Source organism: Mesitornis unicolor, unplaced genomic scaffold (assembly GCF_000695765.1).
Source record: "Mesitornis unicolor isolate BGI_N332 unplaced genomic scaffold, ASM69576v1 scaffold9496, whole genome shotgun sequence".
Taxonomy (NCBI): domain Eukaryota; kingdom Metazoa; phylum Chordata; class Aves; order Mesitornithiformes; family Mesitornithidae; genus Mesitornis; species Mesitornis unicolor.
The window spans coordinates 17,018-42,806 of NW_010188937.1; the positions used below are offsets into that span (position 1 = coordinate 17,018).

Here is a 25,789-nt window from a genome sequence, read left to right on the forward strand (position 1 = left end):
GGTCCGCTTCCTCCTGAGCGGAAAGCCGGGAGGTGTCAGGCTGGCCTTGGCTGCTGAGTCGGGCTTTGGTCTCCGCTTTCCGTGCCGGGATGCTGGTTGCGTGTGGCATGCAGCGGTATCACCAGGAAGCGCTTAAGAAGAACCGGGTGGCGCTGGCAAAGCAGCTGGTTTTAAAAGAGCTGCTGGAGCATATGATCGAGAAAGACATCGTCACCACGGAGATGGTGGAAATGATCCAGGTATGCAGGCTATACTCGGCCGCTTATAGCGCAACTCTATTTATAGTTTATCTCGGTGTCGTTCTCGGCAGTGGCAGCACGATAAAACTTACCTGTGCCTTACCCACCCGTGTTTTAATCTGACTGAGTTTGGAGAACAGGCAAAGCAGTATGTGGCTCGCTTGCAACATGCAGAACTGCAAGCTGCTTCTGGCAATATGGATTTTGTCTGAGATTTACTAAATCTTTGGTTTGTGTGCTGGTATGTAGTTACTGCAGACTGTGCTTCATGAGTCAGGTGGTATCTTCCAGGCCTTTGTTGTCATTTTTTATCTGGTTTTATTTTTCCTATTTGTAAAAGTTGGAGTAATACCTATTGCCAAAAGAATACTGTGAAAGTAAGCAAATTAATGTATTATAAACCAGCTTGTTGTGTCACCTTTCACTTAAAGAATTTGTACATATAATCATTGAATGGTTTGGGTTGGAAGGGACCTTAAAGCTCATCCAGTCCAATCCCCTGCCATGGGCAGGGACACCTCCCACCAGACCAGGTTGCCCAACGCCCTGTCCCCCCAGGCCTTGAACACTTCCAGGGAGGGGACATCCACAACTTCCCTGGGCAACCTGTGCCAGTGTCTCACCACCCTCACAGTCAAGAATGTCTTCCTAATATCTAATCGAAGTCTACCCACTTCCAGTTTAAAGCTATTCCCCCACATCGTATCACTACATGCCCTTGTAAAAAGTCCCTCCCCAGCTTTCCTGTAGAAGCTCTTCTGGTACTGGAAAGCCACAGTAAGGTCTGCCTGGAGCCTTCTCTTCTCCAGGCTGAACAACCCCAACTCTCAGCCTGCCATGTGTGTTTTTTATAAATTGCATGAAGAACCTTACATGATCCAAGGCACTTGCTATCAGATGACAAATGCTGTTCATGGGCTTTTGTTACTTATCCTGCTATGGATAAGTGGGTGCTATGAAGAGAAGTCATTGGAAATAGCTTGGGATTGCTCCCAGAGTTATGGTAATGCACTGAAGGTTGTGCAGGATGGAGGTACAGGTCTTCAAAGAAAAAGCAGACTGGAGAGAAAATGACTGAAGGTGCACGTCAAGTGTGTCTCAGGACTCAAGTAAACAACTGAGGGACATTTTAGTCCCTTAGAAAGGTTAATGGTCCTGTCACAAGAACACATGCTGAAAAATAGAATTATGAGCTATTTGCTGGGCACCAGTGCAAAAGGTTATGAACCTGAGACTTAAGTTTTTGGACAGCAATGAAGAAATAAATTCCTGATGAATTCAGGCTGATTATGTGAAATTCCTCATTGGACCTGTCAGGGATACCTGTGCTAAGTAGTGGGAGATGAAGGCAGTCTTACTTGAAATAGTTCAAATCCTTAGTGAAAGAGGACAAAGATACAAGAAGACAGTGAAAGTCAGAGGATGAATCAAGAACTGGTTGTACTGGTTTTGGCTGGTCTAGAGTTATTTCTTCATGTTAGCTTCTATTGGGCCGTATTTTGAATTTATATAAAACAGCATTGATAACACAGGGGCGTGTTAGTTATCACTGAGCAGGGCAATTGGTCCTGTTGCTTTGATTTAAACTAAACAGAAGAATAAACAAATTGGTTCTGGAAATAGGGAGCTTCACTTAAATAAACTTCTGTAGTCCAAGGAAAGTGAAATAAACAAAGGAGCTTAGGGAGATGAAGGAAGGATGAAATTTCTTCAAGTGTGCGGTTCTAAACCAGTACTGAAACTTTACCACAAGTAAGAAAAAGGTGAGAGGGGAGGGCATTGCAAGAAGAGCCACTGAAGACAAAGGTGGTTGAGCTGGATGAAGAGCTCACAAGGAGTATGAAGAGTAAGTAGCGAGTCTGTAGGTGTGCACTGGAGAAGAATTAATAAATAGGGGCAGCTTCCTTTAATGTCCAAAGTCAGGGCAGAGAGGAGGAACTGACAGGAATAAGTTTAAATTGGGTCATTCAGAAAGATACTAAAAAATATGAGTTTTTTTCAATTATATACACTTTTAAAAAAGACTAAAGAAAAAGAAGTTGTTCACTGTGTAGTGAAGATAATTTAAATATAATTATTTAGATGAAGGCCCAGAAGAGAGGAATTTCAAACACAGAGCAAAAATGGTAGTGGAAATAAAGTGGAACAGTGGGAACAGCTGTTTCTAAGATGAAGTCCAAGATCCACTTCATTAATGCCTTCTTGTCAGAGCGTCAGATGTTCTTCCAGAGCTCTGGGATGGACCTTCAAAATTGCAGATAGGATAGCAAGAGCTTTCTCTTGTTTTTTAAACAAGTTGAATACTCTGTACTGTGATTAAAGACCATCACATCGTGTAGATAGAGACATTTAAATGCTCTGTGTTTATACCTAGACAGTAGTGAAGGTATCACTGGCTTTGACAAAGTGACAGAAGTTTGATTAGGATGTTTAAGTGTATATGCTTTCTCCACAGGTTCTGCATGCATATTCAGGCTCAATAAGACGACTTAATACTATGGGATTTTGACAGGCATTCAGAACAACCAGTTCCTGTTATGCAGATTATCAAACTCATCTGTGAGGGTACAAAAATAAATTAGGATATATTAGAAAATAAAATCAAAGAAGTTTGTATTATGAAAGTTTTACTCTTGAATGTTTGCTGAACATTATTTAATATAATCTAAATGTGGTCTCGATGTGGAAGTTGCATGAGGAGGTATACAGCACTTTGGGTATTTAAGGAAGAAGTCTGGGAAAAGCTGACTACTGTACATGCAAAGTACAGAATATGAACATTATGGAAATTTCTTAACTTTTCAATAAAACTTAAGATCCAATTCTTGATGTCACGTGTGTTCTTAATTGTGATCTATGACTTCAAGTCATAGACCTTAAGAAGACATATAAAGTGAAGAAGGTTAAAGATCCTAAGCTTGTCATAAACAGCTGCAGGCCTACTAGAAAGGAAAAAACAGTGGGTACTTTAAAATACTAGCTGTCAATTTACTTTATTAGGTAAAATAAAATTCAGTGTGCTTACGGCAAGATACATATATATGTGACTGGTTATCTTCTATGGACTAATGGAGAAGTGTTACCAGGAGAAGTGGGCAAGTATTTTCATACTTCTGGAAAGACACGGGTGAGAGACCTGTGCACCTCTAGTCAGAAGTGTTCTGAAAGCTGAAGTTCCTGTGGGAATAGGAAAGGGTACTTGCATTGCCAAGGGGAAGAGGCCGTTTGTGAGGAGGCTGAAAGGAAGTGGCTTGTTTACTGTAGCAAATGGAGACCAATTTATAGAAAGAAGTGTGATAAATAAGGGAAAGAACAGGAGAACACTGAAGTCAAGGGACATTGTTGATAGAAAACTTAATGCTGTTAGTCATGAATGAACGTAGCTCTGGAATTTCAGAATAGGTTCATAAGCACTGGAACAACAAGACTGCAATATCCTTTCAAACAGTGTGACAGGACAAAAGCCAAGTTACATTTAACACCAAGCTTGATAAGTATTATGAAAGAAAGCAGAGGATTTACACATGTGATTCAAGGCTTTTGTCTGCTTTTGCTGTGGTTGCAAATGTAGTGTTAGTCTTGATTCTGTGTAACTCACCAACCATCTCTTACTGTCCAACAAAAGAAGAGATCTTGGATCTATGTGGTAATTCAGAAAATATAGGATGAATTCCGTGGAACTGATGAATTGCTTTTCAATACCTGGTATTTTACTACACAATGTTTTGGTGTGGTTTACATCTCGGAGAGAAGGCTGTAACTGTATAAATTATACAGTTTGTTGGCAAACGTCTTGTTAATATTCTAACAACTAGAACTTCCTGGGAATATTTTACAGATAAATAAATTTCATTTTTGATTGTTCCATTTTCTCATATACTATTATATATTGCTTCATTGATCTATATGTTACAGTCTGTATGTATGTAGTATCTTTTTGGAATTGGCTACATCAAATAAATATTTACGTAGTGCTTTCTAAGGGATTTGTGTATTGCTGCATGAGACCATGAACCATTGGGAAGTAGTGGAAACAGGTTCTGCACTTTGTCTATTCAATGAGGGGAAATAGATGCGATTCCAACAGTAACTGGAAGTAAAAGTTTAGAGAGAAGAGAGAGTATTACTGTGTGTGGTAATGTATGGACTACTGGCTTCCTGCACTGCCATATACTCTCCCCCTTAAGCTAACAGGATCAGAGGAATGGGAGTGGAATCAACTAGGAAAAGCTATAAAAATGGATCTAGCACAGCTAAGCATAGTGATGAAACATTTACATCGAGTAGAAGAAGTTAGTTGTTCTGAAGATTCACTGAAAATTGATTGCGTTGGGGTGTGGATTTTGTTTTTTTCTATGGATCTAGGCCAAGTCTGGGAGCTTCAGCCAAAATGTGGAATTCCTCAATTTGCTGCCCAAGAGAGGCCCTGATGCCTTCTCAGCCTTCTGTGAAGCTCTGCGAGAGACCAAACAGCAGCATCTGGAGGCAATGATCTTGAAGACAACATCCAACCTGAGCCATGGGATTGCAAGGGTAAAACAACTTTATAAAAATGAAATGGGTCGATTACATTTGAGATTGGCTTTGGGCACAAAATGATCTCTTTCAAGTTGGAAAAAAAATTGTTTACAAAGGACAGGATGGGGTTTTGTTGCAAATTGAAACTTGTAATAGCCTTAGGAAAAGCAGAGGGGAAGGAATTTGGGAAGAATTTTCAGACAGAATCACAGGATGGCAGAGGTTGGAAGGGACTTCTGAAGGTCCATCTGGTCCAACCCCCTGCTCAAGCAGGTTCACCTTGAGCAGGTTACCCAGGGCCATGTCCAGACAGCTTTTGAGTATCCCCAGGAGACTCTGCAGCCTCTCTGGGCACCCTCCTCCAGTGCTTGGTCACCCTTACAGTAAAACAGTGTTCACAGGAAACCTCCTGTGTTCCAGTTTGTGCCCATTGCCTCTGGGCCTGTCACTGGGCACCACTGAAAAGAGCCTGGCTCCATCCTCTTTACACCATCCCTTCAGGTGTTTATACACCTTGGTAAGATTGCTTTGAGCTTTCTCTTCTCCGGGCTGAGCAGCCCCAGCTCCCTCAACCTTTGCTCAAAGGAAAGGTGCTCCAGTCCCTTCATCATTTCTGTGGCCCTTGGCTCTCTCCAGTTTGTCCATACAGAGGAGCCTAGAACTGGACACAGGATTCCAGATGTAACCTCACCAGAGCTATACTCAGGGGGAAGGATCTTCTCCCTTGAGCTGATTTGCTGGCAATATTTCTCCTAATTCAGCCCAGGATACCATTTGTCGTCTTTGCGGGAAGGGCACGTTGCTGGCTTATGTTCCACTTGGTGTCCACCAGGTGTCCCCCAGGACATTTTCTGCCAAGCAGCTTTCCAGCTGGTGACCCCCAGCATATGTTGGTGCATGGGGTTTCTTCTCCCCTCTCGAGGTGCAGGACTTTGCACTTCTCTTGGCTGACCTCCACAAGGTTCTTGGATATTCTTACATCGAGCATGTTCTTAACTGATGTGTAATCAAGATCCCTAAAGCTGCGAAGAAAATATTTTCTCTGAAATCTTTTAGTTTAGTGTTCAGTGATTCTCTGAGTAAAGCTACTGAAGCTAGTCTTGTCTGTTGAGGAGAGAGGAACTTCATTTGTTTTGTTATTTTTATTTTCACCTTGTCATTATCTGCAGTTGTTTGCATTGAACTAAAGGAAGAATTTAGTAAAGATTCCATTTTCTCAATTTGTTGACAAGGATGGAAACATATTTTATATGCAGGAAGGAAGACAGGCTAGATATTTTTGAGCAGATATGCTCCCTTATTAAAATGTAGGATTTATTAGACTAAACTTTCTATTTTTTTTGTTTTAAATAGTGCATTACTATACAAACAATGAAATCTTGAAAGCAAGCAAAAAGATAGGAATCACTAGACAAATCAGTTTTGGCAAAACCAAGGGGGATATGATGACCTCAGTGTGAGGTTTCTGAACTGGGGATTTGGGTAGAAGTAGAGATGAGCAAAGACGGGAAGGAATTTTCCGTTGACAGATAATGCTGCTACTATCTTGTCATGATGTTTCATTTGGATGTGAACTATAATGTTATTTTTTAGGTCATATATATATGTGTATGTAAATACATGTATCTTTGTTCCATGATACGTACAGACTTGTACTGTAAGGAAAACAAATAGTTGTAATATGTGTCTCTCTTTAATGGATTTATTGGATGTCTTGTAGATTGAACGCTGTTATGAATCAAGTCTTCCATTCCCTGCCAGTGAGTCATGCAATTCAAAGAGACCACGCTGGATTGGTGAGTCACACATGACACCCTAAATACTTGATTGGCTTTCTGGTTGATTGCTTCTAATTTCAGAATACTCTCTTAACTCAGTTCTAGAAATAAGCTTGCTAGCACTTTGCACATCCCAGGAATACAAACTTGACAGTGAATGACCATTATGATCAGATGCAGAAGACAGAATTAAGCTAGAAAATGAAAGTGAAATAGTGTATTGGAAGAGAGAAACCAATCACTTTCAAGTCAGCTTCATTTATTCTTACGGGAAGCTTTGTTGCTTAAATGGTACCTGTCAGTAAAATTTTAGATTTTTTTAAAATATTTTCTTCTTTAAGATTCGTAATAGAGTTTAATTCAGCTAGAGCTGTGGAAAGATACTGATCTGGGGCAGTATTCCTTAGCTTAACCTTCCTTCTTAGCAAATAAGTTTTAAGTACAAGGTCTTACATATGTTATATGGTCCCAACACGGATTTCTGTAGCTTCTGTCGATTGCAGCAAATCGACTTTTCTTTAGCAAGTGCTTGTGGCTTAGATCAGGGAATTGTTGGAATTAATATCCTTGCTAGTTTTTATGTTGCCTCTTGTAATGCCTGTGGTTGTGTTCCCTAAACACAGCTTTAACTGTGTGCTGGTTGCCAGGAGCTCTCTCTGGTGTTAAAGAACAAGTGTCTAGGTTTTGAAGGCTTTTTAAATTTATTTATTTGGGTGCAGAGGTTTTGGGGTTGGGTTGTTTTGGTGTTTTAGATCTTGTTTGTTTCGCACAGAACCAATGGAACATTCCTTGGATAATGGAGATGGTCCCCCAGTTGCTCTGGTGAAGTACTGCACTCCTGAATTTTATCGTGATCATCAGCACTTGGTGAGTAGTTGACAGAGAAAGTCTCCTTAAGAGGTGAAAAATGTGCGGTATTTGGATATATCAACTAAATGCATGCTATTGAAAACTGAGTTGATGTGTGTGTGCTTCATTGGGATACAGGTCAGTTTTGTGCTGTTTGTGTAACACAGATGTCACCAGTTGTTTGATTTTACAAGCATCAAGAAATTCTGAGTTCTGTAACCATACAGATCTCTTCCTCTGTGTTTTGTTCATGAAGAGCTTCTTGAAATGCATTCTCTTCTGTTGCTCTGTGTAAGCTGCCTCATTTATTTGTCTGCATTCTTGTCTCCATCAATGTGGTGACACACCTTGCAAATGACTCTGAGATACTAGAACTGTATTTCAACTTGTCACAGTCTTAGCTACCTAATTAGGCAGCATCAATGGGAGCTTGACTTGACTCATTTTATGTCTTATTTGATATGGTCCTTTAGTATTAAATCTCACTTCCAATTTACAGGAGTTATAGTAAGTGATTTACTATTGATTTGTTGTTAGAGTGGGAGGGGCAAAGAGGGAACTTAATTTGAAGACACGCTTCTTAAATCAGTTCTTTCTCTGTTAACTTTTTTTGCCAACTGCATAACTTTCAGGATCAGTGACTGGCAGTCCTTTGCTGCTGCAGTTGCACTCACGTGCTATTTTCCATCTCTGCTCCCAGCAGCAATTGAGAAACGTTAGCTAAATTTTACATAGTGTTGTCCTAAGGCCTTTGAGGATGACAGAAATATATGGGGCCATGCTGGGGTGAGGGCAGGGAAAAGGAAAACTGTTAGCAAGACTTATTTCATGGTTGGAAGTGTTTAAGCTGTGTTTCTTTTAAAACAAGAAAGAAGGCAAGGTAGTACAACATCTTAAGAATAATGTTGTAGGATCATAAGTTGTGGAGACTTGCAAATACAGTTGTCTTTGGGACCCTTTGCAATACAAACATTTATTTTATTTATTTGAAACAACAACAACAAAACCCTGAAACAACCAAAAACTTCAAAAATTTGAGCTTTACTGTTTTTGCGCCTTCTCAATCAAGAAATTCTGCATATCTTGTCAAGCTGGTATGTAGGCATTACTGTTCTACTCTAACACTCTATTGTTTCCTTGTCTAGTCTAAATTTACCAGTTTTAATTAATCTTCTTTTCAGGCATATAAACTGATATCAGAGCCCCGAGGCTTAGCACTTATTCTCAGCAACGTCCATTTCAATAGCAAGAAGGACTTGGAGTATCGTGCAGGAGGAGATGTGGACTGTTCTTCCCTGGAGATGCTTTTTAAACATCTTGGGTATCAAGTGACTGTCTTTCATGATCAAACTGCACAGGTAAGGGGGATACCAATACTTTGCAACCAGTATGGGTGAGAGTTTGTAACTGTTACATGAACATCTTAAGAGATTCACTTTGGTGTAACAAAGCTTGAAAAGGAAGATGTGCATTGTCACTTATGGATAGAAAGTAAGGGTAAATGAGATGATGTCTGCTAGCATACTGACAAATATGAAGAAACTTGGAAGGCAGAGGACCACAAGAGGTACTGCTCTAGTCTGACCCCTTGTAATGCAAGGAGCAAGAATGTCTAGACTAGACCTGGCATGTGTGCTAAAACCACATATGAATAAACCCTCCAGTTTACTCTAGATTCACTTTTAGGATAGCAGAACACTGGAATAACCTAGCTTTGCAAATATTTCACCTAATCTTTGCAAATGTATGTGGTGTTTTAGTGTCCTTTCACTGATGGAGTCAATTGCCATCCTATTTGTCAGTTCCAGTATCGATGCATTTAAGTTCCACTCTTTCACTCTTTGCTTTTCTAGAGAAGTGGCTGTGCTTTACTTAGGAGAAGTGGTAATTTTCCATGACTGACTGAGTCAAGCCACTCTCCTTCCCTAGGAATGCAGCTGCTGCCCTATCCAGCCTCATCTGTTCATAGTGCTTTTAAATCCCTATGAAACCAAGTGGTACAGAACCTGTTAAAGAGTTGTCTTATTCAAGAAGACAGCGTTTGCAAAATTATAGTAAGACTTTTGCACCTGCCGCATTGTCAGAGTTCCTAAAATTTTCCACTTTTAATTGTTTTGACCACTAGTGTTAGAATGTCTGAAGTGTGTATGTATCTGTTAAGTTGCTCCAATATCCCACCTAGACTCAAGTGTCAATGTAAAAACCTCTATATCAGTTGATTTCTCTTATGTTAAATTTGTATGTACCAACTCAGATACTTGCATCCACCAGTTGGCCAGTATAGAAGTGTGGATGTCCTAAGTGATTGCTACTTCATAATCTTATACTTAGGACTTAATATTACATAACAAGAGCAAGAACATTTTGCCATTTTTTTAATGGAACACGTCTTTTGCCGTGTACATTTGCTGTACGTAGAGTTTATTTCATAACAGGAGGACCATTTTTGGTTTTCCCTGTATATTGACTGACTTTCCCTGTGCAAGTCTGCAAAGCATTTTTTTTTCTGTCTTCCAGGAGATGCAGAATGCACTGGAGAGATTCTCTAAGCTGCCAGATCATCGGGATGTGGATTCTTGTGTTGTAGCTTTACTTTCCCACGGTGTGGAGGGTGGGGTTTATGGCACTGATGGCAAACTACTAGAGGTATACTCCTGTCTCCTGATGTGGTGTTGTAGGTTGTATCTTGGAAAGTAACAATGGAAAGAGGGGGAAAAAAAAGTGAGAGAGAAGGTGAAGTGATGGGAGACTGAGGGTTTACATTTTTTAAAAAGAAAAATATAAAGGCTTGTGGGAAGAAAAGGGCAGGGTTCTGTCTATGAGAGGTCTATAGGATAAAAAATGGCATAGAAATAGGGCAGGTAGGAGAAGTCGTTTCATTCTCTCATCCTGTACAAATACGATGTAGAGTGCATGAACTCAAACTAGTAGGAGCTGATGGAGAGGCAGAGGAAGGGATGTGTTTGCCACGTGATGAGTTTGGAGATAAAGGGGAAAATATTGGTGAGGTAATAACCAAAATACAGGGAAGCAAGGTGAGACTGCATTTATCTTCTTTATTCTCTCAGTTGCAGGAGGCTTTCCGGCTCTTTGATAATGCAAACTGTCCAGATCTCCAGAATAAGCCCAAAATGTTTTTTATTCAGGCCTGCCGGGGAGGTGAGTGCCCAAATACTAAAAGCCATGTATTTGGCATGCCATTAAGGCTCATTTTACACACATACACACCCTCACATTCAACTTGCTGTCAACTCTCCTCTTTGCTTCTCCCAGGTGTAAGTGGGACCCATATTCACCTCCCTCTGCCCTGCTGCTGCCACTGCATCTGTTGCTCTGTAAGTGTCTTTTGCTCTGCATGAGGTGTGTGCATTGACTTGCAGACCCCAGAGCACCATAGTGGTATCAAGTTCTATCATATCCCACTCATATATTGAGGCTTCCTCTTGCTATGCCTGCAGTAGGGGGAGTGGGGCATTTGGTGCATCGAAGTGCAGCACAGCATGGAGTGGTACACTAGCGCTGGAGTCTTGTCTGAGGTCTTGTCTCTCTTGGTCCTGGATGTTTTGTGTCTCTTGTGTTGTCATCTCTTGAGCTATCACAGTTGGATCCAAGTATTTATTTTATTTTATTTTATTTTATTTTATTTTATTTTACCCTATCCTCCTTTCAACCTCCAAATTACCTTTTCTTATATCCTTTTCATGTACTTGTAGTTATAGAATTCTTTTTTTCATTCTCATGGATTTGTTCTTTTTCCATTCTTTCTGTTCCTATTTGCTATTTGTTTTCCATTCTTTTATAACTAAACACATCTGCTAATGACCAAATTTTTCCTTAAAGTGTTTAGACTTTTTGAGATCACTGTGAAACTGCAGATACTCCAAAGAGAAGTTCTGTCTTAGAAAGCATGTATTCTTTTCCCCCTTCTTTTCTCTTGTTCTTTGCAGTAGTCTCCCTTCTTTCATTTTTAGCAGAGCTTTATAGTTTGTCCTCTATCCAAGATGATGTTTCATTCACCTGTTATCTACTCCTTTTCTTATGTTATTGAACCTTCAGATACTCTTGAACAAACGTGAATATGCAGATTCCTAATAGTGTGGAAATAAGTGTAATAAGCCAGAATTTGCAGCTGACCTAATTAGGTACTTAGGTTTATTGGACTGTAGTGTTACCACAAGAGGTCTGTTCACATCAACAAATCAGACTTGGCCTTCCAGTTCCCAGAAAAGTATCAGTTAAGGCGGCTATGCATAATACTGCAGAATGGGGATACTGCAGTAGGCAAAGGATTGAGACTTGAGCAACTGAAAGGGAAAAATCATTCTTTAAAAAAAACAAAGGCACAAAACTGCCTTTTTTAACCTCTCTTTTAAACTTTGATTAATAGCTGGAAGGAAAAGCTAGTTATAAAGTAATTGAGCTGTCAACAAAAACATGTACCTTTTCATGTTAGCATTGAAGGTTAGACTAGCCAATACATTTGTTTTTTTTAAAAAACCAGCATTTAAAAGACTGTAGTCAATCTCTCTATGCCATGCATATTAGCTGGAAGCAGTTGAAACAAAATGAGAAATGCATAGGGTTTTTTTCCCTAAGTTTATGTAATAAGCCAGGTATTAAATGACACACTTAAAAATGCAGATAAATAATAGTTGGTACAGCCTACTTAATTTCCAAAGACCTTTTGTTAAGGAGTCTACTAAAGAATTGAAGTAGTCCACCTACAGTCATGGAGCAAAATACAATGGCAACAGAAAGCAATGGGAAAAGACAAATAGATTTCACTGTGGCATAAAATGAGAATTTGGAGCTGCTTAACATCTGTGTTTAATATAGTAGTTGGTTCAGAAAAGTGAAGAACTGTGATAAATAATGAAAAATAGGTAGTTGGCAGTTATTTAAATCAGTTGGGAAAACAGCAATCTGAGAGCTTCAGTAAAATTTAAACAGACTGGATCAAATTGGGTGGCAGTTACTGGTGATATTAGAGGTTAAGGATACAGAGGAGTATCTTGATAGGGTTAGTGCTCTACACTTTTTAGTTGTGTTGGTAAGTTGACTAGAATAGTGTTGGAAGACAAATGCGTGAGCAATACATTTAATTCTGAAGCTGTAATCAAAAAGGTTTTTACTTTATACAGTATGGGATGATGACTGAATAATACAGCTTGACTGTAAAATTAACTGAATCTTATCTGAAATAACATACACTGTGAGCAGTACTCTAAATTTTTAAGAAGATAAATAAAAGGTTTTGGAGAAGTGTGATAAAAGCATGAAAAAAGTGTGGTTCAAAATAGAAAGATTTGCATTGCTGCTTTAAAGAGATCATGAGTCCTTCCATGAAGTTCCTTCATCAAGTTTTGAGCTGTGGAGCCTTGACTGTGGGCTATATCTGGGCTGTCAGTCACACCCCTCCTGCTGCTGCTTTAATTTTGGAGGAAAAGAACAGCTGACCACTTCCTGTGCATAATTATGAGATGCCACCAGTGCCAATGGCTGTAAAAAGGTTAGGAATCCAAATGCATTTCTGAGGCATGACCTGGCAACAAATACTGAGAACCATCCTAACACGAAGGCCTCTGAAGTGCAGACTTAGGCTGCCTGAGACTAGAATCTGACCCAGGCAGTTAGGAAGTAAGTAGAATAGTAGAATTTTGATACAACGAAGGAACAAGAGGGCAAAATTCTATAGAAAACTTGTAAAATGTAGGTTTTTGGGTTGGTTTTGGATTTTTATTAATAGCGTACCTGGACTATCAGAATTATTGCCGCTAAGCAGCTAGTCTACGTTACAATGAAAACTCTGCATCATGTAAACAACAGATTGAAAATATCTACAGTTGTCTTACTACATCCTGCTGAGTCCTGGAAAGGATATTAAATGTTCTCTAGGTTTTTAAACTAATTGCCGTGTACTGGAGTTCTCTCATGTTTGAGGTCAAACTAACTTCCATTTTATTATTGTACAATTTATGCTTTTGATTGAAACAAATTATATTATATTATAGTCAGAATTTTGAACTAGATGAGATATTTGGTCCATGTTTTCTTGATTTTTTTGGAGGTAGACCTTAGCAACTAAAATTAGCTCTCATTTGAGTTTTGCAATAAGTAGGTAGTTAGCATTGCAAACTAGACTAGACTCTTTTGGATGTTCCTAAGGTGGGTGAAAATGGTAAATAAAAACTTTTAGGGCTAGGCATCAAATCCTTCCATGCCTGGTGAAGAACTCTCAGAAACTTCTTTGCTTTGCCGGTTATCCTTTGATCTGCATAAGAAAGGAGGGGGGGGGGAAGAAAAATCAATCATGACGCAGACTAAAAGCCACATTAGATTGAGCTGGTTCAGTACTTGTTGGTATCTGCATCAGTTTGTGCAGAAGAGAAACTCGTCACTTTCAGATAAGTTTTAAAAACAGCTGAAAAAGCTTAAAGTTCATACAAAAGCTTTCTGCTTGACAGCAGTCATGGCATTGCTGACCAGGGCACAAAACTAAGGAAATATAGGAAAACTGCATCCAGTACTTCAGGATAATTTCTTTTTTAAATTTGTTTTTCCCCTCCTTGTTTATTGCCCCTCTTCAGATGAAACAGACCGGGGAGTGGATCAAAGAGATGGGAAAGAATGGTCAGATTGCCCAGGCTGTGAGGAAAGTGATGCAAACAAAGAAGAAAATCTCAAGCTGCGTCTGCCTACGTGCTCTGATATGATCTGTGGATATGCTTGTCTGAAAGGTACTGGGGAGGATGCGAATTCTTAGGGCATAAGGAAGTTTTTTTTTGTGTCTGTGCTCCCCAGAAACTTCATGATACACACGTTCTTCCCAGGCACTGCAGCCATGCGAAACACTAAGCGTGGATCCTGGTATGTTGAGGCTCTCACCTCGGTGTTTGCAGAGAACTCCCGAGACACCCATGTGGCTGACATGTTAGTGAAGGTGAGCTGCAGTGTCTTTTCTCTCCCACGCTTACCTGGTTTCTGAAGAGCCTTCCAGTGCTTCAGATTGCTAGGATTAATCTACTATTAAAGCAATTGTTCTTGCCTTCTTTGTAGCAAAATCATTTCTACTTTCTATGTTTTTTTTTGTTTACTTATTTAAATACAGTTCCACAGCAGTTTAAGTAAAAATGCTGTTTATTTGACTCATCCCACTTTGCTTGTGCAGTTGCATGGCGAACTTACAAGAAGAATTAATCTGGCTTGTCAATAATTACTTTTCTTCTATAGAATTAGCATTTGTCTTCAGATGGATTCATTTTTCATATAAACATGAGGAGAAACCTTTTCACTGTGAGGGTGACAGAGCACTGGACCAGACTGCCCAGAGAGCTTGTGGAGTCTCCTTCTCTGGAGACATTCAAAACCTGCCTGGATGTGTTCCTGTGTGACCTGGTCTAGGTGATCCTGCTCTGGCAGGGGGGTTGGACTGGATGATCCTTCGAGGTCCCTTCCAACTCCTGATATTCTGTGATTCTGTGATTCCCTGAACCAGCTCACCACATAGCTGCACAACTGCTTGCACTCACATAAGGCAAAGATGAAGAAAATGAGGGAGTGAAGACAGCAGCGTGACCACGGCAACTCGAGCTGCTGTGGAACTGCACCTTAATTCTTCATCCTCCTTATAATTTACAAAGGCAGTACATAGGGTACTACTTATTAAGTTAAACAGAATAATCTGAGTGTAGAAAGCAATTACATTTTTCTTCTGTCAATGCTTCCAGTAATTTAATTTTTTTTAATATCCCATCTAGGTGAACAGACAAATCAAACAACGAGAAGGTTATGCCCCAGGCACAGAATTTCACCGCTGCAAGGAAATGTCGGAATATTGCAGCACGCTCTGTCGGGATCTTTACCTGTTTCCTGGCTACCTGCCGGGAAAATAACTGCCAGCTCTGTTGGAAGAGAGATACTGCCAAATGGACGTCTGCATTTTTATTCTTATGGTCTGGAATGAGATGCACAAGCAAGGAATGCTCATTTATATCTGGCCAGTCCGACTCTTGGTGTATTTTTCTGTAATAATCTGGAAACACTTTGTAATCTGATTCAGTTCAGGGTTTAAAATTATGATATCCTGACTTATTCCATATGTGTAGAAGTCGATGGAAAGTGGATCAGCACTGAAACTGGGAATAAGTGGTAACATCCTTTGTAAGGAGACATAAGGACATTTGCAAGCAAATGTGAAAAGTGAAACAGACTGTTCATACAATTTTTTAAAAGTTAAGCCTTTCTGAAAGGAAAATTATTCATAAGATGCTACTTACGTTTTTCTTTTAAAAATTTTAAGTGCTTTCTGCCTGGCTCTTCATGTAGGACAGTCAGCTCCTGTGCACATTAGAAAAGGCCTCCTTGTGAATGAGAATCCTTTCCTTCTCTAGAATGGAATGTTACTCATTTTAGTATTTGACACTTTCCTATACATCTTGATCACTTAAAAGTCTGGTTTTACACATTCCTTGTGTAGCCAAGTTATCAAGAGAACGACAAGACATTCCAGGTTATCAACAAAAAAACAGAGATCCAGTATTTTTCATACAGGCAAATAAACTTCCACAAACTGCCCTAGAAAGAGTTTTGAATCTAGAAATTCTAGATTATCTCCCCTTAGTCCCAGGAGTGAACAACTGCACAGATTACTTCTGAGGGATTTGTTTGCTGTAGTACCGGTATGTCACAACTGGCGTAGCATTCAGACAATCCACCAACTTCTCAGGAGTCTGTAAATTGTACTGTACAAGTGAATCCCTGAAAACTCTACAACCTTGTACAAAAGGATCTTTTGGGTTTTTTGTTTAATCAACAAAAATATTCAAGGCAGCTCTTTACAGTCTAGGCATGTTGCTTGGATTATTTATCACTGCAGTTTGCTTCCCTTTTAAATGAAAGGGAAGAGTTTTACAATATTACCCTGTTATGTGAGTTTTATTTCTTCAGCTATGACCATTTAAAGCTGTTTGTTTAGCTAATACTGTTTGCAGAGTGTCATTTCAACTGGTCAGTAAGAAATCCTGTGGCATAATCCAATACTACTTTTGGAAATTTCCTACCTGGTCTGTTCATGCTGTAATTTGTCTCTTGCTTGTATCCAGTTGCAGTTACTCCCATTTGATGTCATGTGGGAGATGGGCATTGTTCTCCTTTTGTGATAGAGTCTAAATCCTGGTATTACATACGGACTGGGTGTTACATATTACTGGTATTACATATTACGGGGTTACACATGGACTACAGTCTGTTCACTTGAGTCTTGATCTTCTCCATTCTGTAGCAGTAAGTTGGCATAGTTCCTAGCTTACTCTTTCTATGTAAGTGTGGCTTTTGAAGTATTTTTTCAGGATAGAATTATGAACAGGAAGCACAAAGGGATATGGAGGGAGGCTGGAAAATTAGGCACATGCTTTTTTTATTGTTCTGCCTAGGAAAATGAAGGCTGTGTTTCCTCCAGATGACAAAGGTGCAGCATTAATACGCATCTTGCACTTATCTTACACACAACGTGATAAACAGAACAAGGATCATACTTGCCAATTGGTGCCTTACTCTGAAGTTTAAGATACAACTTTAGGGGCTCTCGTTCGTCCCTGGAGTATAAAGACTTTCTTCCCGAGTGCTCCCTCTTTGAAATGGTGCAATACTTTACAGATATGTATACTGATGAAGCAGTCCACTCTGATGGATTAGATTTCTGTAGGATTGCATCAAGTTGCATTATCACTGCCACTTTCATATATACTTTTTGTATTCTTGTATTTTACTGCCTTGAGGTATCAAAATAAAGAATTGTTTGATTAATCTGTGTGGTATCATCCATTTGGAGAGTTACACCTCTGTGCTGAAACAGAGCTTCTGTATAGAGAATCTTGCATAATTTCTTGAGATTGTACTTCCCAGAGGCGCTTTAGAACTCTCAGGCTGAAGCCTGCTACTTGATAGCTGCAACCAGTATGGGCTGCTTGTGAATTTTGATAACCCCTGGAGTAAACAAAAGTTATTACATTAATAAAGTGATATGAGGCAGAACCACGAATTAGTAGGCAAATGCTGTGTTTCAGCACGTAAAATATTTTGACTGAGAAAACTAGGATTGGTGTACTCAAAGGAGGAGTTGGGGCCAAAAAGAAGGGTTCCTGAAAAAAAGAGGGAGTCTTGGAAGAAGGAAAGGCCCAGAAAGAAGGTGAAGATACCTGCTGGGGGAAAGATCCTGGAAGGAAGGGAAGATCAAGGGAATTGGAGAGCTGCAGGGACATGAATGCCAGGGAATGCCCAGAGGCCTTGACCTGTTACACCAAAGACTGGTACCTGTGAGCAGCTGCACAGCACAGAACCATCACAGCTTTCTGCTCCATCTTCACAGACCAACAGTGATCTCACTGCTAGGGAGCAAAGCTGAGGCCTAGGTGATGCACCTGGGAGAAAGAGAAGCAAGGAGGTAAAAGCTCTGTTATTAGTTCTAAAATAAACCCCAGTATCCAGATCCACTGGAGGTTGCCATTTACTCTGTCTCATCCATGACACCTAGCAGGGTGTTTCCTGACTTCTAATTTCCCTTTTTTAAGGAAAGAGTACATGAAGGCACTGCCTTCAACAGCACCCAGCTTCAGTGCTACCAGGACTCAAAGCGTAACTACAGCCAGCCACCTCCCCTTTCTCCTCTTCAGCTGGTAAGTGTTGAAGTTCAGGAGTTAAAGCACTCGCACCCCCACTCTAGTTCACAAGCACATTCATGGATTCATTGACTACCCGGAGAGCGTGGCCACTCTTTCTCCAATGCTCAGGCCCAGATTTTGGGCCTTCTTATCTGCTCCGTGGGTCTACTACCTGCTGGTTAGACCAGCTTGATGCTTGCTAGCAAACAAGTTTTGGAGAAACCTACAGACCCAGTTCAAATATCTCAAATGCTGATGTTCCCTCTTGTTTCCCCCTTCTTATTAGCTACGAAGTCCAGGCTGGCCCTCTCCAAAGCTGTGCCTGCAGTGTCTTATTGGCCCATTGAATATTGACTGGAGACACTTGGTCTTTTGCATTTTTGCTGTTATCTCTTTTCTCTCAAGTTGTGTTATCTGTGTGGTTTTGTTTGTGGCTTCCCCCTTCCTTTATCATCAACCTCTGTGTTGAAAAGGTCCTTGACTGGATAACCTTAACGAAAGAAAAGCTTTCTCTTTTCACATTCCCTTACATAACACATCTTTATTTAGTGGGAGATACAGCTTAGGAACTCACAATGTTGCCCTAAGTAACTGTCTGCTTTGCCTAGATATAGAATTTATCCATTTCTCTGATTGAAAAGCCTTAGAGATAACAGATGAAAAAAGCAGCATGTCTGTAAACAGAGCTGTGGCCTGCATTATCTGCTCTATTCCCCACAGACCTCTGGGCTTGCTGCTGCCTCAGGATACAGTAGACAATAACTAAAACTCAGCTGAGGACATAGCAGTTACCACAGCTCTTCAGTGCTCTGTTTCGCAAGACAGTAGTCCGGAGCAGCACCCTATTTTTGCCTTTTCTACCCTATTAGTTCCTCCTTGCTTTTTTTGTGACAAATGCCCAGAGCAGAGAGAAGGGCAGGAGGCAGGACCTCCCTAGTTTACGCCCCTATTGATGTTCCAGGATCCTCAATATCCCACGAACCCTTCCTGAATGTGCTGTTGAGCAACTTTGACTGGTTTTAAGTATAATAAATTTGGTTAAGCATAGCTTTTTTATTGTCTTCTATATTCCCATGTCATTTCTAATCAGTGATTAAGAAAAAAGCCCCAACACTAGCACAAGAGGAAAACATGTGATCTTTTCAAGGTAGTTCTCAGGAATGAAATTACATAGATTTGGGTGTTAGAATATGCATTCTTTAGGTATATCTGCCTATCACAAAATGTTTCCAAACTTGCAATTCACTTCTGAGGTTGATGGGAAAAAATTAGAAAGAAAATGGAAAAAAGAATTGTTAAGAGTTGAAATCTCGTGAAGTCAACCTCAAGTTCAACAAGAAATGCAGAGTCCTGCACCTGGGGAGGAGCAACCCCATGCACCAATATATACCGGGGGCCACCCAGCTGGGAAGCAGCTTGGCAGAGAAGGACTTGGGGGTTCTGGTGGACACCAAGTTAGCTCTGAGCCAGCAATGTGCCTTTGCAGCAAACAAGGCTTATGGCATCCTGGGCTGCATTAAGATGAGTGTTGTCAGAAGGTCAAGGGAGGTGGTCTTTTCCCTCTACTCAGCTTTGGCAAGGCTGAGAGAGCTGGAACTGTTTAGTCTGGAGGAGAAAAGGTTCAGGAGGATCTTGTCAGGGTATATAAACACCTGAAGGGAGGATGCAAAGAGGACGGAGCCAGGCTCTTCTCAGTGGTGCCCAGTGACAACACCAGAGGCAATGGGCACAAACTGAAACATGGGAGGCTACATCTGAACATCAGGAAACTGTGTTTTACTGTTCCGGTGACTGAGCACTGGAGCAAGTTGCCCAGAGAGGTTGTGGAGTCTTCATTCTTGGAGATACTCAAAAGCCATCCAGACATGGTCTTAGGCAACTGGTTCTAGGGTGCCCTGCTTGAGCAGGGGAGTTGGACCAGACAACCTCCAGAGGTCCCTTCCAACCTCGACTACTCTGTGATCCTGTATGAAAAAGATACTGAGTGTTTTTTATGCCAGTGGATGAAGGTACAAAGACCATGAGGAAGGCTGTTTACTTGTGGTGAGGTATTGTGGCCAGGAAATCAGCAATAATGGATAAGCTTTAATAAAAATTATGTTAAATGTGAGGACACCGTGTAATTTATATAGGGAATAGTCATCCAAGCTCTGCTAGGAGACCTTGCCCTCTCAGATGCTGACAGAGTTGTCCCTGAAACAGGTTGTAGGAATAATCTTGCTCAAGTTGCAGGATGATTCTCTTGTCTCGAATTTTAGTAACTTCGTATTTCCATCCTCTTCTTCCCTAGTCTCTCTGTCATCAGCCCCCGTTCTTTCTATGGTCCCACTGTTGACCCCTTCCAAATGCAGTGCAGAATGATACTGCCTGAGAGAGGAGGGGGAAACCTTACCTCCTGTTAATTTACTGAGCTGTCCTGGTGCCAGGGCAGCAGGGAGATATTAAAGCAGGGAAGCGTCTGCTGTGTCCAGGCACAGAGTGAACAGGAGGGGGCAGGGAGTCTCTGGTTACACTCTCCCTCTATGCCTTTCCCTCACCAGTAACCTTCTCTCTCAGGGTGCTCTGTGGGATTTTAGCTGAAGCCTTGGGTCTGCTTCACTCCATGATTTTGCTGTGGAGAAGGAAGGGGAAGACGTTGCCCTGAACAACCCCTACTCCACAAGACGTCTCTGGGGATATGACTGGGGATGCCTCTCCAACGAAAGCGTTACGATACCAGCAAACTCTGGTGAGTAGAATACCTGCAGGAGGAAAAAAATGTCTCCTGCAAGATAGCTGTTCCCTTCTCTGCTTAAGGGGATAAACACTTTCTTTGCCTACTAATATCCTTCCCTGTTTGCATCTGCATCTGGAAGAATCTCTGAGAGCTCTGTCTGAGCATGTCCCCCAGTAGTGGCTTCCTTCAAGAGGGAATGAGGCCTTATTCTCCTTTTCTCAGTATGAAAATGGGAATTGTTCCTCGTCCTCATGGGTGAAAAATTTACATCACTGAATTCACCAGACAAGCTAAAAAAATGCTGGAGAGACTCAGGGCTGAGTCTGTAGGGACGCCCAGTCTTCCCAGCTGTATAGAAATGCAACTGCTGGTTGTGAATGGGTTTCCTTTTTCCAGAGAACAACAGATGAGGCACTGAAATCTTTCCCTGCCCTTGGTTACAACTCCCAGAAGATATGATTAGGATTCTGCCATGCTGGGTGTTAATGGGTGCTGTGAGAGCACAGAATGTGTTGCTCTGTAGCATCTTTTAGGCACATCCCAGTGGGGTCTTGCACTGCTTTGTCTTACAGGTATTTCAATGCAGGTTGTTACCCCACATTCTGGTGTAAGTGCTTTAAGAGATTACTGCCAATTAGGAGAACTAAGATTTATTGCATCTCATGACTGCTCACACTTTCCTGGACAAGCTGAGGTAGCAGTTTGCGCTGTATCTAAAAAGCCACTTCCTTTGATCACTGAAGTTAAGAATTAGCATCATACACTCCAGATTGCCAAAGAAACATCATGAATGGAATCCCAGCTTCTAAAAATGAATGGTGGCCTGTTTTCCCCCAAGCATGCAAATTTTTGGTAGCAGTGTTTGGAGAAAAATAAGACTGTGTTTGGGCTGAGGGAAATATGAAAGCTCATCTTCTTTGAGCTACTGTGAAGAAAGACGGAAAGACTTTTCATAGAAACTACACCACCTTCTTTACTAATGGGAATGTATGGTTGCCTTTGGGAATGCTGAGGTGAAGACCAGGAGAGTAGCTTTCAGTCCAACATTTTCTGGGGCTGAGCCCTGCTCAGTGTATGACACAGCGTATGACACAGTGCCTTACAGATGAATGAAGAACTGTATGATCTTTAGTGTGAACATACAGCCCTTTATGACTGAAAGCTGGATTTCAAATCCAGACATGTAATGAATGTAAATTTCTTAGTGCTCCACATAGGCACATCAGAAACTTGTGCCCTCTGCTCAGTAGTGTTTTACTAAGAACGGTATTTGTCACTTGTCAAGTATTAACATTGCTAAAGGAGCCAATCATTACAGTGGCTGGGTTATGAAATCTTTAACTTCTGTTAGCTTGGCTTTCTGTAGTCCAATACAAAAAAGTAGCATCCTCAGCGTAGGGACTGAGTAGCACCAACACTAGAGCATTGAGACTGGGCCTAATGTATGACTTGATGGCATTGCAATGACCTGTTCACACAGTATATAAACATGTAAGGTTTCTGGAGGGAGAACAAGAGTTGGGTTCTGAGATCAAAAATTCAAACTGATTTGATCAAGTTGCATGAGGTACTGAGCTGTAAGGAAATACTACAAAACTGAACAAATGCATGAGACAGCAAAAGATACAGAAATAGCGAGTATGCTACTTAGGGAAAACAGCTGTATTTCTTCTGTAGCTGTAAAAACTCATGAATCTCTAGAATTTTCAGGTTCAGATTCTTTAATTTAGAACTAGACCGAGTATTTAGACTTGTGATAGTTTTCTTGAATGTTTGTGGGAAGACACAACTTGTATTAGATTTCTCAGGTTCAAAGAGCATAATCTCTGTAACTTGAGCTAAGGCAAGGTGTCTTTGACAAAACATTTGTACATTACTAAATAGCTATTCAGGAGAGAAAGCAAGACAATGTACTGCATGATCTTCATTTATTCATAAATTTATCTCAAATATTTGCCACTGAGAGCTTTTTTGGCTTCTGAACAGGACAGGATTGTGCAATAAATGGTAATTTAAATTTGTAGTAAATAGTAGCTGTTTGATCCCTTGAGTGTCTGCATGGATAAACCCCAAATGGTTAGTTCTTTAATTGAATTCAAGTCCCCCACATCCCAGATGATAAGCTTTATGATAAGAAGGCAACTATGCTACAACCTATTTCCTTAAAGAGGTGGCTATAAATTTAGGAATTATTTGAGAATGAACATATATACTTGAGTCCTTAGCGATCACAGGCAGAGTAGCAGCTAGTTACTGAGAGCAGCTAATTGCTGGATCTAATCCAGGCATCAGTGCTAAGTAGATGCTGAATGGCAAACCTTGATGAAGGATTAATTATTTCTCAAAACAAGAAGAATGAAGAACAGTTATGAGGATTAGGCAGCATGTGAACAAGGGACTGTAATTCTGGATGTAGGGGCCCCAAGGGGATCCCAGACACTTTTGGACCTTGAGTGTCTTAGCAATTTACACTTTAAAATGCTATCCTTAGAAGCATACTCTATCAAGTATCATCATTACCACTATCCACTCCATGTAGTCAATCATGTCAGTTCTTTCTCGTTTAATGAGTGTGCAGTAGCAGTGAGCACTTCCAAACTAACACTACATACAGTAGTTTTCATATATAAAGCAGTCGCTACTCTCTGGGCATGCTGGTCTGTAGTAGAAGAGAGATGGTAGGTCACCACCTGGCTTCAAAGACTGGAGGAACAACTGTTGTTTTCCTCCGACTTAGAAAATCTATTGCAGTGTCACAATCCAAAACCTAAGTCACTTGTGAAGCCCTTGTACCTTGGGATGAGGAGAGATGGTAGACTGGGTAGTTGCTGGTCAGCCTTCAAGGTCACAGATCGTCTACATAAATGCTGATGAGTCAGCTGGCCATTTCTTGTCCTTAGATACCTTCTGTGATTCAAGTATCTCTGTATTTACATAACATGGCTACTTCATTAAATTTTTCTTCTCCTGGCTCAATCTTTCCTCATTTCTCTCCCATATTATCTTTTAGCCACTTCTTTCACAGGTGTTCATTGCCTCTTTGTCACTTACTCTTCTACCATTCTCTTGCTATCCTCACATACCTTTTTCTCACTCTCATCTTCTACTGCGTCTCCTCAGTTTGTTTCTCTGCTGCTCCTGCTCTCAGTATATATGAAGCCAAGTGTTAGGTTTCACAGCTGTGTTTTTCTCTGTGCCTTCCTCACATCACTGCCATTGGATTCCCTGCTAAAAATATCCCATGTGACCCTTTCCCTGTGCTGTCCCAAGGCAGTGAGGGGAATCTCCACAGCCCCCCTCTCTTTTTCTTTTTGAAGATGTTGTCAATCATACAGAAAGTAATGTTAGAAGGCAGGATAGGCCTGGAGAACTGAGGTCATGAGAAAGATCACTTGTGCTGATTTCTATTGCTAATTCCAAAGCTGAAGAGGACAAAAGATGCAGATGAATGCAGGGCCAGTCTCTACAGGGCAAGATGTAGGCTGCTGACAATGACAATAGAAAAGAAAGAAAGGAAGTCTTCAGTTTCCTGCTATCTGATTAAAAGTGTAGGCATAGAGAAGCATCACCTACTGCTATTGGGGAACAATTTTTAGCTTCTCAGATTCTGTCCTTGCAGGGAGAAAGTCACCACTTGTATATTGGCAGTATCTTTTGGCCCACAGGCCAGCCTCTACTGAAGCTAGCAGAGGCAAAAAGAAGAGGTCCATTGCTCATCTTCTCATACATCAGACTGGAATTTAATATCTTCTGAAGCTAAAGGCTTCCTATTCATTTAGCACCATATCGACCTTGCTGCCTACTACCCCTTGCTTTGGCATCTACTGACTCAGTTCTATAGACATATTTGAATATCTGCATTCATTTCTCTCCCCACTTCCCATTAGTGGGATCACAGAAACTAACATATTGCCTTGGCAGAAATTTGCTGCGGAAGTCAGTGACAGGGTCTTGTCCTGTCTGCATAGTACAAATGCCTGGGGGGTGCAAAGGCATTCCCCTGCAGTGTACACATAGTAGTGCTACTCTTTTATAACCATCAGTCAGTCACTGGGCAAACAGACCCACTTTTGTGTCTTGGGATTGTGCCTGGACCTTTTCTAGCTGAGGGATGGGCCAGTTTCAGAATCCCAGTGAGTAACAGCATGTTTCCAGTGCCACCTGAGATGCCAGGAGGAAGTCCAAGGAAAAGAAAAACAAGGACAGGCCTACTAAAAGCTAGCTTTTCGTAAAGTAATATGGATTTTATTTTTAAGATTTTAGTAAGGTGGAATACACAACATACATTGAATCTGGATAAAAAATTATTTGAGTATAGATCTACTTCTCCAGAGTGCCAGGCCCTAGAGACAAATCATGAGCTCATAGCTATCCTATCAACTCTGTTTGCAAATAATTTCAGTAAAAATCTGTTCCCCAAAAACACAAAGTAGTGCTCTGTACATCACTGCATGGAGGGATGTTCACAGCTGCCCTACCTCTGTTCGCAGCTGCCCTATTATCCCTAAAACATGGGGATAGGAAATGTTCATGTATTTTGCTGTGGCTGCAAGATCCATTGTGAGACCTAGCACCTGCTTGAAGAAATAACCTCATTTCAAGTTTCTGTTGTTAGGAGACCTGGTGTTCATAGTTCTATTAATAATCTATGTTTATCTGCCAGTATTTTGGTTTTTGGCTCTACCAAAGTGAAAAAAAGAGAGTCACAGAAAGATTTAGATGGGAGGGGCCCTCTGGCTGTATCCACTCCAACCCTTTGCTTCAGCATGACTTTCCCTCATTGCAAGTCATGGCTGTTGCCTCCTGCCCTTTCCCTCTGCTTTTTCTGTCTGGATCTGTCTTGTCTATACCCATCCCCTAGGCAGTGGCAAGCAGCAAACAGATCTTCCTTAGCCTCTTCTCCAGGTGGAATAAACCCAGCTCTTTCAGCCCCTCCAGTCAACAGCCCAGGCAAGACTTGCGGAGGTAACGCCGACAGCTGCATACCAGTCCCATTTATTACTGACCTAAATGTTTTTCCAGTGGAGGAAG

The 25,789-nt window shown here is 40.9% G+C and overlaps 1 protein-coding gene across 1 annotated transcript; it reads left to right on the forward strand.

Annotated features, from left to right (window-relative positions):
• The first annotated feature begins 89 nt into the window (after nt 1–89).
• Nucleotides 90–15,276, forward strand: CASP2 (caspase 2, apoptosis-related cysteine peptidase). The gene is made up of 10 exons (XM_010185893.1): nt 90–239; nt 4,605–4,772; nt 6,478–6,553; nt 7,308–7,402; nt 8,566–8,742; nt 9,902–10,030; nt 10,453–10,543; nt 13,972–14,121; nt 14,215–14,324; nt 15,142–15,276. The coding sequence occupies exons 1-10, from the start codon at nt 90–92 to the stop codon at nt 15,274–15,276; spliced, it is 1,281 nt and encodes a 426-aa protein (XP_010184195.1).
• The last annotated feature ends 10,513 nt before the right edge of the window (nt 15,277–25,789 follow it).

What these genes read in the sequence shown, in the direction of transcription:
- CASP2 (XM_010185893.1), top strand. Translation starts at nt 90, where the DNA reads ATGCTGGTTGCGTGTGGCATGCAGCGGTATCACCAGGAAGCGCTTAAG. An exon ending in TGAGCCATGGGATTGCAAGG is followed by an intron (nt 4,773 to 6,477) that starts GTAAAACAACTT and finishes GATGTCTTGTAG; the next exon opens with ATTGAACGCTGTTATGAATC. An exon ending in CTGATGGCAAACTACTAGAG is followed by an intron (nt 10,031 to 10,452) that starts GTATACTCCTGT and finishes TTATTCTCTCAG; the next exon opens with TTGCAGGAGGCTTTCCGGCT.